The sequence below is a fragment of the Pleurodeles waltl genome, chromosome 9, assembly GCF_031143425.1.
Source record: "Pleurodeles waltl isolate 20211129_DDA chromosome 9, aPleWal1.hap1.20221129, whole genome shotgun sequence".
NCBI lineage: Eukaryota > Metazoa > Chordata > Amphibia > Caudata > Salamandridae > Pleurodeles > Pleurodeles waltl.
In genome coordinates, this window is record NC_090448.1 from 799,622,304 (window position 1) to 799,636,060 (window position 13,757).

General features: G+C 43.6%; 1 protein-coding gene across 1 annotated transcript in view; it reads right to left on the reverse strand.

Annotated features, from left to right (window-relative positions):
- Positions 1–7,086: 7,086 nt before the first annotated feature.
- LOC138259998 (solute carrier family 22 member 6-A-like) overlaps positions 7,087–13,757 on the reverse strand; it is an 850,707-nt gene continuing 844,036 nt past the window's right edge. The window contains exon 9 of the mRNA XM_069208044.1: positions 7,087–7,294. Coding sequence (XP_069064145.1) covers positions 7,087–7,294 — 208 coding nt within the window. The remainder of the gene's footprint in view (positions 7,295–13,757) is intronic.

Here is a 13,757-nt window from a genome sequence, read left to right on the forward strand (position 1 = left end):
ATAATAGCAGCATGACCACCTTGATCTAGAAGTTGCCGAGCAGATTCAGTTACAGTAAGGAGTGCCGATTCTGTGCTGTGATGGGTTCTGAAACCCATTTGAGAAGGATGTAAATGATAGTGGCTCTCAAGATGCCTGGTCAATTGCAGGTTCACATGCTTCTCCAGAATTTTTCCCAATATAGGAAGAAGGGCAATGGGTCGATAATTATCCAAGACAGAGGGATCCAGCTTAGGTTTTTTTAAGAGAGGCTTTATGATTGCATGTTTGAGGGAACTGGGAAGAATACCAGCGGACAAGAAATTATTAAGTATTTCTGTCAAAGGACCAACAACAATATCTGCTGCCTTCAAAAGAATAGAAGGAGGGGCCGGGTCCAAGGGAGAACCCGATTTGATATTAGCAAGAAAATTCCCAGAGTACCTGTGAGGGGGGAAAAATTGGTTTACTGGGTCATACCCGTAGGAGAATTCATCTCCTGCCCCATGAGATTATTCTGAGAGGGAGATGGAGGAAAACCGGAGTATATCTTGTTAATCTTGTCTTGAAAGTGAGCCGCTAATACATTACTATGCATAATAGAAGCTTCCACCGGGGAGAGCGGCATAGGGGGTATAGTAAGCTCCTTAAAGATCTGAAAGATTTATTTCTGAGAAGTGGACGAGTTCTCTATCCTACTGCTGTAATATAGAGCTAGTGTTGTCTTAATATTATGATGGTAAGATCTAATAGCTGATCTATATGCTTCTTTAGCAGAAGGATTATAATCTTTTCTCCAAATTCTCTACAATTTTTTACAGTTCTTTCTAAGGTCCAATAGAGAAGACGAAAACCAGGGACTAGACTTATGAGCAGGTTTTTTCACCCTCAGTTTGCAAGGCAAAACTGAGTTTAAAGAGGTAGAAATCCATTTGTTAAACAGGTCCACCGTATTAATGGAGGCATGGTCACTGGCTAAGGGAGAAGCACAGAGTGCCAAATGGCAAGTGCTAGGTACCAACTTCGACCAAACACGACCCATTGTGGTGCACCTGGGCTGTGTCTCTCTAGGAGCATCATAGGGAAACGTAAGTGACACTAAATAGTGATCGGTCCAGGGTAGAGGTAGAGAGGAGGAGAAGGTAAGATTAGGGATATTACTAAAAAAAAGGTCTAAAGTATGGCCTTTCCTGTGAGTTGGACCAGTAACATGCTGGTCCATACCCATAGAGGTAAAAGAGGCTAATAATGATTTAGCCGATGGACAGTTAGGATTGTCTAGGTGGATATTAAAATCGCCGAGGACGGTTAAGTTAGAGGCCTTCCCAATAGAACTGGCCACTGCCTCCGGGATAACTTCTAAAAAGACTCCACACGGGCCGGGGGGCGATAGAGAAGGATTCCTGAGAAAGTATAAGTAGACGACAAGCGCAGAGAGAAGAACATACTTTCACATCCTGGAATTTCCAGTGGGAATGTTGAGCATTTAATGGAGATTTTGTGAATAATAGCTATACTGCCACCTCTCATATGAAGTCTGTCTAAATGAACTATAGAATAGTTAGGGGGAAAGGTACTGCATAAATCTGCTGAAGAATCTCCATTCAGCCAGGTTTCAGTGAGAAACAAGGCATCTGGTGATAGCTCCTCAAGGAGCATGTGAATATGTAAGGAGTGAGCCGCTAGGGAGCGGCAGTTAGGCAGTAATAGCTTACCTAATTGATGGGAGGAGGTATTAGAAGGCGAGATGAAATTGGGAGCCCAAGAACAACTAGAAAAGGGGGGACACACAGACGACTGGTTAGGCCCTACAGGGGTGGAACATATCTGGGTGTTTCTAAAAGCATAAAGATGTGAAGCTGAATACCTAAAACGAGCAGCATCTCTGGGCCCTGGGCTCGTCAGGGCGCGGACGGGCGCAGACGGGCTTGACTTAGGCGCACCTTTGGCGCGCCAGCGGCGCGGCCGGTGGCCACCAACGTTTTAAAAGAGCATGGGGAGGCCTGACCTGGCTCCAGCACGAGGTATGAGTGTCTATTTCCAAGTTTTCTCTGTTGTCTAAAGCTCCAGTAATATACTGAGGCCCAGAAAGGCCATTTTAAGTAGTGTGCATCCTTGAAAACAGTTAGTCGACATTTCTTCCAGAAGTGTCATTAGGAATGCTTCAGGTTTCAAATGTGCTTCAGGTTTCAAAATACTACGTTTAGGTTTTTGTAGGTGTGAAGGTGGACCACTCTTCATGGGAAAGAGTGAGACTTGCCAATTTATTTTCATGCTAATGATATCATTGTGCGCAATACTTGATTTAATACATATATTACTATTATCATTTACTTTTTTTAATTTTAAGAGCCATTTTCTGTTCGATCAATTTCTTCAAGAACAATAAAAGCAGAACCTGTAGGGAAAACTAAATACATCAAAAAACAGTAAGAGGTTTGTTGAAAAAAGATAATAGAATCAGTTAAATGCTAGTCAGATTAAAAAATGCTTAAACTCAGAATATTTGGAAACATGCACAGAGATTCTAGTTTTCCTGTAACTATCCATCGCAGGCAAAAAGCAAACATTTTGCGATAAATAACTTATTTCTGCTGATCACTCTCCATTTTAGAAACAAATCTGAAGAATGAAAAGCCAGTTATAATTTACACTGTATAAAATGCTCTGTGACATGCCTCCCTCCTCGGGTGATCGGAGCAAACACCGTTAATTATTACAGAGAAGTTGTGACATCATAATTTCTTATTTCGTTATTACCACTTCATCACTTCGTTATTGCAGGTGACTAGAGACCTCACAACATGACTGTAAAAAGGAAATTAGAAGGAAATTAGAAACAGGCTTTTAAACATCAATGAAAACAAGGTGATGGAAAGAATATTTGAATTAATCCCAACCACTGGAGATCCTCACGCCACATTCCAGAGCCTTAGCTTTCCCCCACTGTGCCAGTCTAGACAGAAACTCACCTTATGTAACACAGTTTTGGTCAAGCACCATAGGGACAGTCATGCTCCAACCACCAAGTCAGCAGGGGCGGCCCCCCTGTTATGGCAGAGGATCTTCCCCCCACTGCTTAAAGGCAGCAGAAAAATAAAATGATAATGAAACTATTTTATTATCATTTTTTTTTCACTTATCAAGTCTGCCAGTCTAGGGCGGAGCGGGCCATCCCTCAGTCAGCAGCAGGCAGAAGGAGTGGTAGGTGCATTCTTAGGGCCTCATTTACAAGGAAATGTGAGAACACATAGCCAAATTATCCCTTCCTGCACACAATCAATAATGGTGATTTGTTACTTCTGTGTGCTGCAGAATGCAGCACACTTAGAAGTACCAAATCGTCATTATTTAATTATTGTTACAGGAAGAACACCTTCCTGCACATAAACAATCATTAAAAGCATTTTGCTCTTTCTATGCATGCTGCATAATGCAGCACACATAGAAAAAGCAAAAACGAATAGAAATAAAATTAATTCTCCTCATTGTGTCACTCTAATGCCATCCCTCGGCTGATGTTAGTTTTTGGCGCTGCCTCAGGTTTACGATTTCTCGTACATCTGGGGCAGTTTGAAAAGCAATGGGTGTTGCGTGAAAACACCCACAGCAACATCCATTGCACTCCCCTCTGCAACAGAAAACTGCATCAGGAGCCTAAATTTACAAGGCAGCGTGGCTTAGCGTCTCCTTCTAAGTATGAAAATGGGCACAGTGCCACCGTAGAGTCACTGTGCCGCGAGGGGTTTGCAGATGAGCCCCTAAGCGCTCATGTCAGTTTGGCTGGCTGTCTTAGGCTGGCCAAATCGACATGAGCACTTAGAACTCTCCACCTGAGCTGTTTTGTACAGCCTGGCTGAGACCTAACGCAGGCTCCCAGTCCCCAAGTAAGCGGCATTTCAGCCCACTCAGACAAATCCCTGCACTTCTTTCATGCTGAGTAACAACATGAGAGAAGTGTCTGAATTGGATGGGGAGGGGAGCAAGCAGAGAAGCACCAAGGCGACGAGGAAGACCAAGGCGGCATCCGGCAGCGGCAGGTAAGTGGTTTCATGTTTTTTATTATCCCCCCCCATGCCAGCGCTGTGCACCACTAAGCGTTATTGGCAGCAGCTGCTGCTGCAAGGCAGGTCCCCTCCAAATGAGAACACAAGCACCCCAGACCTGGAGCAGGTCCAAGGCTGATTTAAATATGGCTTGGTCTAATTTGAGGTTGCAAAGTGTGCAAAAACATATGATGGACTGAGATGTGGCCCCAAGTAATTTCCAGTATCTGCAATTAATTCAAGAATACCATCCACCACTTTGTTTATATTGTTTTATGTTTGTATGGAAAGCTGTCATGTTTTATTGTTTATTCATTACAATGGCTTCATTCCGTGAATTTGGGAGTCTGCCATGATTACCAACAGCATTCTGAATGCAACACAATGCTCTCTAGTATTGTGCTACGCAGCTGAAATGCCATTTTGGGACTTCAGTAATGTTTTATTATTGAAATGCGTAATTTCATCTGATTATAGTATTGGTAGCATAGTTTGTAATTAAGTCAATTGGGCCACACTTTATACGTAGTGAAGAAGGTGGCAATTGGTTTGTTTTTTTGCATGCTTGTGTCATATGTCATATAATTCCTCAGTGTGCTTCAATGATTTCCAATCTCATGTTGTAGTCTTCTGCTGTCTGTTATTTTTAGTGGATTTGATACTATTATGCATGACTACAATGGACATTATATGCCTGACAAATATATCATATCTGGTCATTAAATTGATGCCATCTTAGTCCTCATACAGTCATTATCCACTTTCAGTACACTGTGATAGACTGACATAACAAAGAAGGCCACCTATAGTGTGAAGGTAATACGGCATCTGACAGAAACCAGCAGAGTTTCCATTCCAACATACATGCAATTTCCGAGCCTCATTTAGTAGAGGGGAAAATGTTTGGTTTCCGATCGCACAGCCCCTGATGGCTCTAACCTTTGTGTGTGGTTCATTTGCCACAGGACAGCTGACTAAGGGCCAGATGTAGCAAAAAACAATTTTGCGAGTTGCAAATTGCGAGTCATACTGACTCGCAATTTGCAACTCGCAAAATTGTATGCAGAAAGGTGTCTCAGACACCTTCTGCGACTCGCTATGGGGTCGCAAAGACCATTTGGTTTCATTTTTTCAGAGACATTCACAAAGGGGAAGGGGTCCCTTGGGGACCCCTTCCCGTTTGCGAATGAGTTACCACCCACTTCTAGTGGGTGTTAACTGCGAGTTGGTTTGCGACCACTTTCGCGGTCACAAAGCAACTCAGCATCGCGGTGCGAGTCGCAAATAGGAAGGGAACACCCCTTCCTATTTGCGAGTCGCATCCTCAAATTGCGAGTCGGTACCGACTCGCAATTTGAGGATGAGCATCGCGATGGCCGTTTTGCATGTCGCAAACTGCGTTTTTTGCAGTTTGCGACATGCAAACCGGTTGCTACATCTGGCCCTTAGAAACATCAGAAGGCCAATTAATTGTTGGCTGGAGCTTTCAACACTGTTTTTACACTTTACGGCCACAATGAATGGCCTGGCAGTTGTGATCAGGAAAGAGCAATAAAGACCGCTCATCCCCAGTAGACAGGGAGAAAACGCTGAGTGAGTCAGGAGCATTGTTTTTTGTGTCTCAGGAACAACCCACATGGGGGTTTATTTCTGTTAAAAATCAATTCTGACTGGGCCACCTTGAAATAGCAGCTCAGCCATCACTGTATTTTTGCCAAAAGTGATTTGTGAGAACTCCCACCAGAGAGGCTGTGAACTCTTAGGGTCTCATTTAAAGTTTGGTGGACCGTGGACTCTGTCACTCATGCCAACACCTCATTTAGAGATGGGCGGACCATACGTTTTCTGTCGATGGGACACTTGTTGGCTCCTTTGATGGACAGCTTTCTCTGATGGACCATCGGAGAAAGAGCTGTCGGAGTAAGGACATTAAACCACTTGCCTGGTTTAAGGTGGCTGGGGTGATGTCCTTTCTTATCCTGTCCATCACTACCAGGAAAAACATGGTGGTGAGAGACCAAAAAAAAAAAGAATTACCAAACCCCACACCTGGGGAGAAACCTCCCAAGGTCTTGGGGAAATTAGTTTTCTTTCTTTTTTCAAAAACAAAAATTGTGAGTTTGTTTTCGAAAAACATAAAATGGTAAAAGTTTGGTTGATGGTGTCAAAACTTGATGGCGGCAGTCCACCAAATGTTTTGTACACTGATGGGAACCTCCATCACAGCGGATACGTTCAACATACAGAGATGACTTCTGGGCTGATGGTCTTCTCTAAATCTGGCAGATGGTCGTCCATCAGGGTTGGAAAGGTAATGTCCTTCACCCTTCTGATGGACTGTACTACAGCCTCTAAACTCTACACTCTAAACTTTGATGTCTGGTAGGCAGATTACCTCCTGGCTATCAGAGATGGTTCCTAGTCACCTGAATGGTTTGGCACCCCATTTGCCAAACTTTAGATTAGGATCGTAGACTTCCAAAACTCTAAAGCATACTATCATGCATAAGAATCTCCCAGTGAAAACTCTGACAGACATGTAAACCCACTATCAAGCAGTGCTCCCACAATAATACTGGGACTGGAAGGCAGGTGGGAATAATCACATCACTACCTCTGTTCTACCGGGTTTCAGAGCATCATATTTTCATGCTAACCTTTCAGCACTTTTCAGCATTAATGCACCGCCATTTGCTTTACATTAGCTTTTTTCAAGCTGCACTAATGGCCAAAGTGAGGATAGCTCCTCTGCTTTTCGCAAAAGGCATAACATCTACTACTTTGGCCTACTGCACGATACTCATGCTCCGGAAGACCCAATCATTGCATTAACATTTCTTCCTATAATGGGTTATAATAACATTATAACATTTTTGCGGTTACATTTTACTAATGAAGAGGTCTACAGGGTGGTCTTTGAGGCCCTTGGCCCACCATAGGTTTTGATGTAGCTGTTATACATTTTATTTTAATACACAAAGGCTATATCACTACCGATGCTTTTGATCAGTTTCAATGCACGTTTTCAACACAGATACAATATCCATTGCAGATTTAAAACTCACCTGTTCTCTACCTCTTCTATGGAGTCCGGTAAGGCGACTTTTAGTGTTTCTGGCAGGAAGCATGCAGCTATACCAGAGATTATGGGAGCACAGGCATAGATTACCAGAGGTAGGAAACGGAAATATTCCCCAGTCAGCTGTACCAGTGGTGCCACAATCCCACCAATGCGGGCCATTGTGTTGCAGAATCCCATTCCAGTTTGCCTGCAATGGCGGAGAGTCAACAACAAGTATCCACGGTCAAAATAGGATTACACTTTTTTTCTAAAACACTTTTGCAGAATCTTTTATTAGAGAAACCAGCTCAGGATAGGAAAAGCAGTGCACGACGTCAACGTTTTGCGCTTTGTAATATTGATTGGAGTAAAGGAGGATGTCTGGTGGGGAATTTGGATTTCTTTTCATTTTCGCTACCTCCATGCATAATTCTTATCTAGTCCAATGGTACTTTTTCACATAAATGGTTGTTCCCTACATGTCTTCTAGGGCTATCTGAAGCCCTCGATCTATAGATTCCATAATTGATCTTCTTCTCTGATTTTTATGCAGTGGGATATAAGAATCATAAGAATCTGGGAGAACAACAGGCTAATTAGAGCCACACTGGAAAGTTAGTTCAGGGTCACTGGACTTTAAATAAGAGGAAACAATAACATTTTCACTTCTCACTAAGACTGTGAAGGCCTCAACCTGTACCCTCTTGCCCATTTGGAAGTAGCACTTCACTTTTTCTGATAAAAGAGGTAATCTAATGCACTGTCAATCAAAAATAGAAAATAAAAGAGAGCAACCAAGCCTAGAGTACAAAACTATAGCATTAATATCATCATCATGGAGGGCATGGCCACTAACAGCATCACTGAGATACACTCGCTATTAAAGCACGTTTCCCTTGTTGTAGCATTAGCACAAAAAGGCCCCACCCCATAACCCTATCAAAGCATGAAAATAATGAATACTACAAGTGATCCAGGAAGTGCACTATCTGAGGGTAACAAATCCATGCAAACAAACAGTAGGAGCTACATAATTCAATGGTATAATTTCCAAAATGATGGTCTTTCCATTGTGAGATTGCAAGCTGCGAGACAGCAATCAACGTCTTGAAATACAGAGTTCCACTGTGGAATTCCTCAAATGTAAAATAGGGTATATTTCTCTAGAGTCAGACATGGAAGAGTCAGATATGGGCCTGGAGTCCAGGTCTAGCAGTATTTGCATCCAGACAGATATCATTAACAAAAATAAAAAAGTCTGGTGCCAATAGGCTGACAACCTGTAACACAAGTCCTTATATGGACACCATTAGCATCCTCCATCCAGGGTACAGTGAATTGTCCGAAGACACTACAGTGAGAGCCTTACTGGTTTGGAATAGATACGGCAGATAGTGGAATGATGCTGATACACGAATCTTAGTGGCCTCAGAGTGGCAAGGATCCACTGGATATATTGATGCACATCCTTAACTATAACCATACCCCAGAGAGTTTTTGTCATTTGTGAATCCATTTTTCTGATCATGGGAGATGTATGGAAGATACAATGAATAGAAGGTACGGATAGATGAGTAGCCAGTCTGAGACCACAGCAGTGGCATAACAAGTGGTGCAGGGGAGGGGCCGAGTTCCAGGGGACTACACTGTGCATGGTCAGCAGACCCCTGATTCTGATTCGGTCCAGGGCGGAGGGTGGCCTCTCCAGGGACTTCGCAGGGGGGGTGACTCAAGTTTTGTTACGCCACTGGACCACAGTAATTGAACCACTGGCATGGATTGATCATCGACAAATCTGCAAAATATGACTTTGCCTCTTAAAACGCTACCTTTGAAGATGACAAAAAAGGTATTTCTGGGTAGTTCAGCATGGAAAGTTTCAAACGATTTAAGAACTCTTTTGTTAACTGTTGAGGGTACTGGTGTACTCCAGCAGCATCCGTGACTCAAAGTCTGGATGTATCATATGTCGCTCTAAAATCCCAATTACCCCACATTGCAGCATTCATTGTTATACAAGGGCTACCACAGCTATATTGTGAATTGAGCCAGGCATTTATAAATGAACTTCAGTTCTTTAAAGCAAATTGTGAAATAGATTAATATTCTAGAAAACTCATTAGATACCAGTGAACCAATTTGAGAAGTCAAATTGCAAAATAGGCAGACAAATAAGTCACTATTTGTATATGTACCATCATTTGAAGGCCAAGGGCACCTCTTTAATTCACCCGATATTCAGGGGGGTCGAGGCCCACCTGAGCCAATGGCAGCCCTAAGAATATATAAACCTACTTTTTACTTGTTATGTCCCCCAAATTAAGTTACAAATATTCAAGTCTAACTTCTTAAGAAAAATATTTGGGGCCCAGGCAGGCTGAAATAAGTATAAAGAGGGGTAGTGTAAATATTTGATGTTCTTGCATATATTCATGAGGGATACAGGTAAATGATTCCAATCATTGATAAGTCAGATGAATTGCTTCAATAAAAGAGCACAATTTGCGTGCGCCACTATATCAACGTAAGGATGTATTATAACCCCGAAATATTTAGCCATGGTTCACTGCCCCAGGAGTCCAGTCCACACACCAAAGGTCCCTAGCATCTACATTTTAACTTAATTAAGGCGAAAGCCAGATATTTGTCCTGACACCCCACCTCCATATGTATTTGAGGTAATGTGCCCAAGGTAAAAGAGTGACGTCATCCACATAACCCATAGAGATCATAGATATCGTATTCAAAACAACTGTGAGAATAATGGGATTCCCTGTGAGTTTGTTGAAGAAGAGCCCAAAATAGTATCTTTCTCACCTATTCATAGCTAAAACCTTTAGCGACGAGACCATCTCCTCTTCACAAAGCTTACACAACTTCCAAGGTCCGGCAATCATTTTGTTTTGTGTCCTTTTTTATTACTATACTGCTCGTATATGAGAAGAGGTTCAGCAGCAAGCCCAGGATTGTTTCTTTACCACCTCCAATGCCAAGGAGTCAGTCTGACCTGCAACAGTAGAATATGTCTCCAGCTCAAACACTGGGCCGGAACACATCTATCACAGAAGAGGAAGATATTTTTTCCCTTCTGCATTGGGTACCCATTGCCAAAAACGCCTCGGTGCTATCTCTGCTGCAAAGAATCAAAACACTGTTCTACTCCTCTTTCATCTCATCTTTCCTGGGTGTGAGGACCTCAGAGAGTTCCCCACAACGTATTTTTGAAGAATAGTGAGGTCTTCTTTCAAGAGTGACAGAGCCAGAAACTGTCCTGAATGCTCGTCAGGCGACTACTGCTTATTCTCAGAATTTTACATTCAAGGAAAGGTAGATTTCAACTTCACTTACTTTATAAACCTACAATTAAATTCAGTTGTTTTTCCTGAACAAGTTCAAGAAGTTAATGACGGCCATGGCGCTGCTGACAGTGAAGCTGAGACATTAACTTTGGTTTATGGAACCTGGCGGTACATATTTCCACACCGCTCTGCAAGAACACGTTGCTGGTACGTCAGTTGCACATTAAGGGAAATCTGCAACCTATGCTAGTCAATGTCCTTGAAGTTGAATGCCGTCAGCCTCAATGGGGATCACCAAAGCCTTGTCCGTGACTTATGTCAAAATGTAGTGCATGTTTTTCCTTGCACAGAAGAAAGGCTCTTCTGGACTACATAAATGGACTAGTTTTAAATGAGCCTCACTTTAGATCTGAACGCCGCTATTTTTTTTTTTAATTTGATAGTGGCTAGGCCTCGGATAACACTGAGAGAGAAACACTCTACTATAATACTAGATTGAGGCACATTTTGGGTTAAATATTGTGGTATACCACCAGAGAACAACTTGCCCCAATCAGGGGCTCAGCTTCTCTTTTTTGTTCCCATCCACAAATGGCAGCACAGGCGTTCCATAAGCCTCTGAAGCTCCTTGATGATTGCATAATCATTTGTTCCCTCGCCTGAACCCGTGTCTAAGACCAGTAATACTGCAGTTATGGTAGGGGAGGAGGACATGACTCCCATGGAGGTTATTAGGGAAAAGAATGGGTGTATGATACCAAGCATTCAAAAGGTGTGTGTCCTACAGGGGGAACTAGATAAATCTCCCAGTAGAGAAGATGACTTGACCACTAATGATAACGATACCAATGCACGTTTGGAAGATATTGTTTCTCCTCCCACAAAACCGAAGAAGCCCACCCCTGGGAATTTGTGTACATCCAGGATGAAAGGCTCTAAATCTAATGGGCCTGAGTGGGGTAGTTCCCTGATACATAAGTCAAAACTAGCAAGGGTGAAACAGTTGGGGGATCCTACAGGACCCCAAGATCTTGAGGTCAATTGTGGGGATAGAGTTTCCATGGAAGTTATTTTAGAGAAAGCTCTTAAGCCTTTAGTGGATCTATTACATAGCATTGACTCTCCCTTGAAACATCTTTTCAAATCTACAAAGTGTAATCCACCTCTTACCCGAAATACGGAGCAGGATACAGTGACTTGTTCCCTAGGCCAGTCTACACCAGTTCAGGGAACCCACAGTCTCTGCTCTGGCATGAAACTGGACAAAGGAAAGGGGAGTGACCACTCCCCTGTCCATCACCACCCCAGGGGTGGTGCCCAGAGCTCCTCCAGTGTGTCCCAGACCTCTGTCATCTTGGATCCAGAGGTGTGAGGGCACTCTGGAGGCCTCTGAGTGGCCAGTGCCAGCAGGTGATGTCAGAGACCCCTCCTGATAGGTGCTTACATGACTAGGTGGCCAATCCTCCTCTGAGGGCTATTTAGGGTCTCTCCAGTGGGCTTTTCCTCAGATAACGACTTTCAAGAATTCACCAGAGTTCCTCCGCACCTCTCTCTTCTCGAGTTCTGCCAAGGTATCGACCGCTGACTGCTCCAGGACGCCTGCAAAGCTTCAACAAAGTAGCCAGAAGACTACCAGCGACATTGTAACGCGTAATCCTGCCGGCTTTCTCGACTGTTTTCTGATGGTGCATACTTTGGGGGCTGCCTGACTTCATCCTGCACTGGAAGCCACGAAAAAATCTCCTGTGGGTCGACGGAATCTTCCCCCTGCTTCAGCAGGCATCAAATGTCAGCTTCACTGGTGCCCCAGAACCCCCCTCATCCTGACGAGCATGGCCCCTGGAACACAGGTGATGGACCCAAGTGACCCAGACTACCCAGTGGTCCAACTGTCCAAATTTGGAGGAGGTAAGTCCTCACCTTCCCTCTCCAGACAGTAATCCTGTGCACCACATGAACTGCAGCTACAAGGGCTTCTGTGCAGATTTCCACAAAATCCTGCATGCACAGCCAATCCTAGGACCCCAGCACTCTGTCCTGCAATGCTCAGCTCCCTGAGTTGATCTCTGGTGTCGTGGGACCTCCTTTTGCAGTTTTGAGACGACCACTGTGTTCAGACTTCTTAAACCCTTGTTCATGGACTTCTGTGGGTGCTTCCTGCTTGTGCATGGGCTCTCTACGTTGCTGAGGGCCCCCTCTGTATTCTCTCCCAAGTGGTGACATCCTGGTCCTTTCTTAAACCGCGAATCTTGCAGCTAGCAAGGCTTGTTTGCGGTATTTTGCAAAGAAAATAACTGTGCTTCCTCCAGCCCACCATGAGACATCTTCTGCACAAAGGATAAGTTCCTAGCACCTTTCGTTGCTGCAGAATCTTCAGCTTCTTCCATCTGGAGGCAGCCATTTTGCACCTTCATCCGGTGTTTAGTGGGCTCCTGCCCCCCCTGGACACTTTCGCAACTCTTGGACTTGGTCCCCTTCCTTTGCAGGTCCTCAGGTCCAAGAATCTGTCTTCAGTTCTTTGCAGTCTGTTGTGGTCTTTGCAAAATCCCTTATCACGACTTTAGTGTGTTTCTGGAGAAATAGTAGTACTTTACTCCTACTTTCCAGGGTCTTGGGGTGGGGTATCTTGGACACCCTTAGTGTTTTCTTACACTCCCAGCAACCCTCTACATACTACACTAGCCTAGGGCTCCATTCGTGGTTCGCATTCCACTTTCTTAGTATATTGTTTGTTTTGCCCCTAGGCCTATTGCATCCTATTGTATTCTACAGTGTTTGCAATACTGTCTGACTGTTTTACTTACCTGATTTTGGTTTGTGTGTATTTTATGTGTATATTACTTGCCTCCTAAGGGAGTATATCCTTTGAGATATTTTTGGCACATTGTCACTAAAATAAAGTACCTTTATTTTTAGTAACCCCGGAGTATTGTCCTTCTTATGATATAGTACCTATATGATATAAGTGGTATAGTAGGAGCTTTGCATGTCTCCTAGTTCAGCATTGGCTGCTCTGCTATAGCTACCTGTATCAGCCTAAGCTGCTAGAACACTACTACTCTACTAATAGGGGATAATTGGAACTGGCACAAGGTGTTAGTATCATTGGTACCCACTATAAGCCAGGCCAGCCTCCTACAGTTGTGCACCACTAAAGCCCATTATTACTATGTATAAGGCAAGGCCTACATCAATTGGTAGATACAGTGCTTGGGTACGGGGTTATATGGGTGCACTCTCCATGCAAATAAGTGATTTTCTTTTTGAGGAGTCTACTTTCACTCCCTCGAAGTGTCCCTGCTATAATTCCACACACAGAATTGGGTCTTCCTTTTATGGAGGACTTGATCAAGCTAGCCTCTCTAGCTCTAT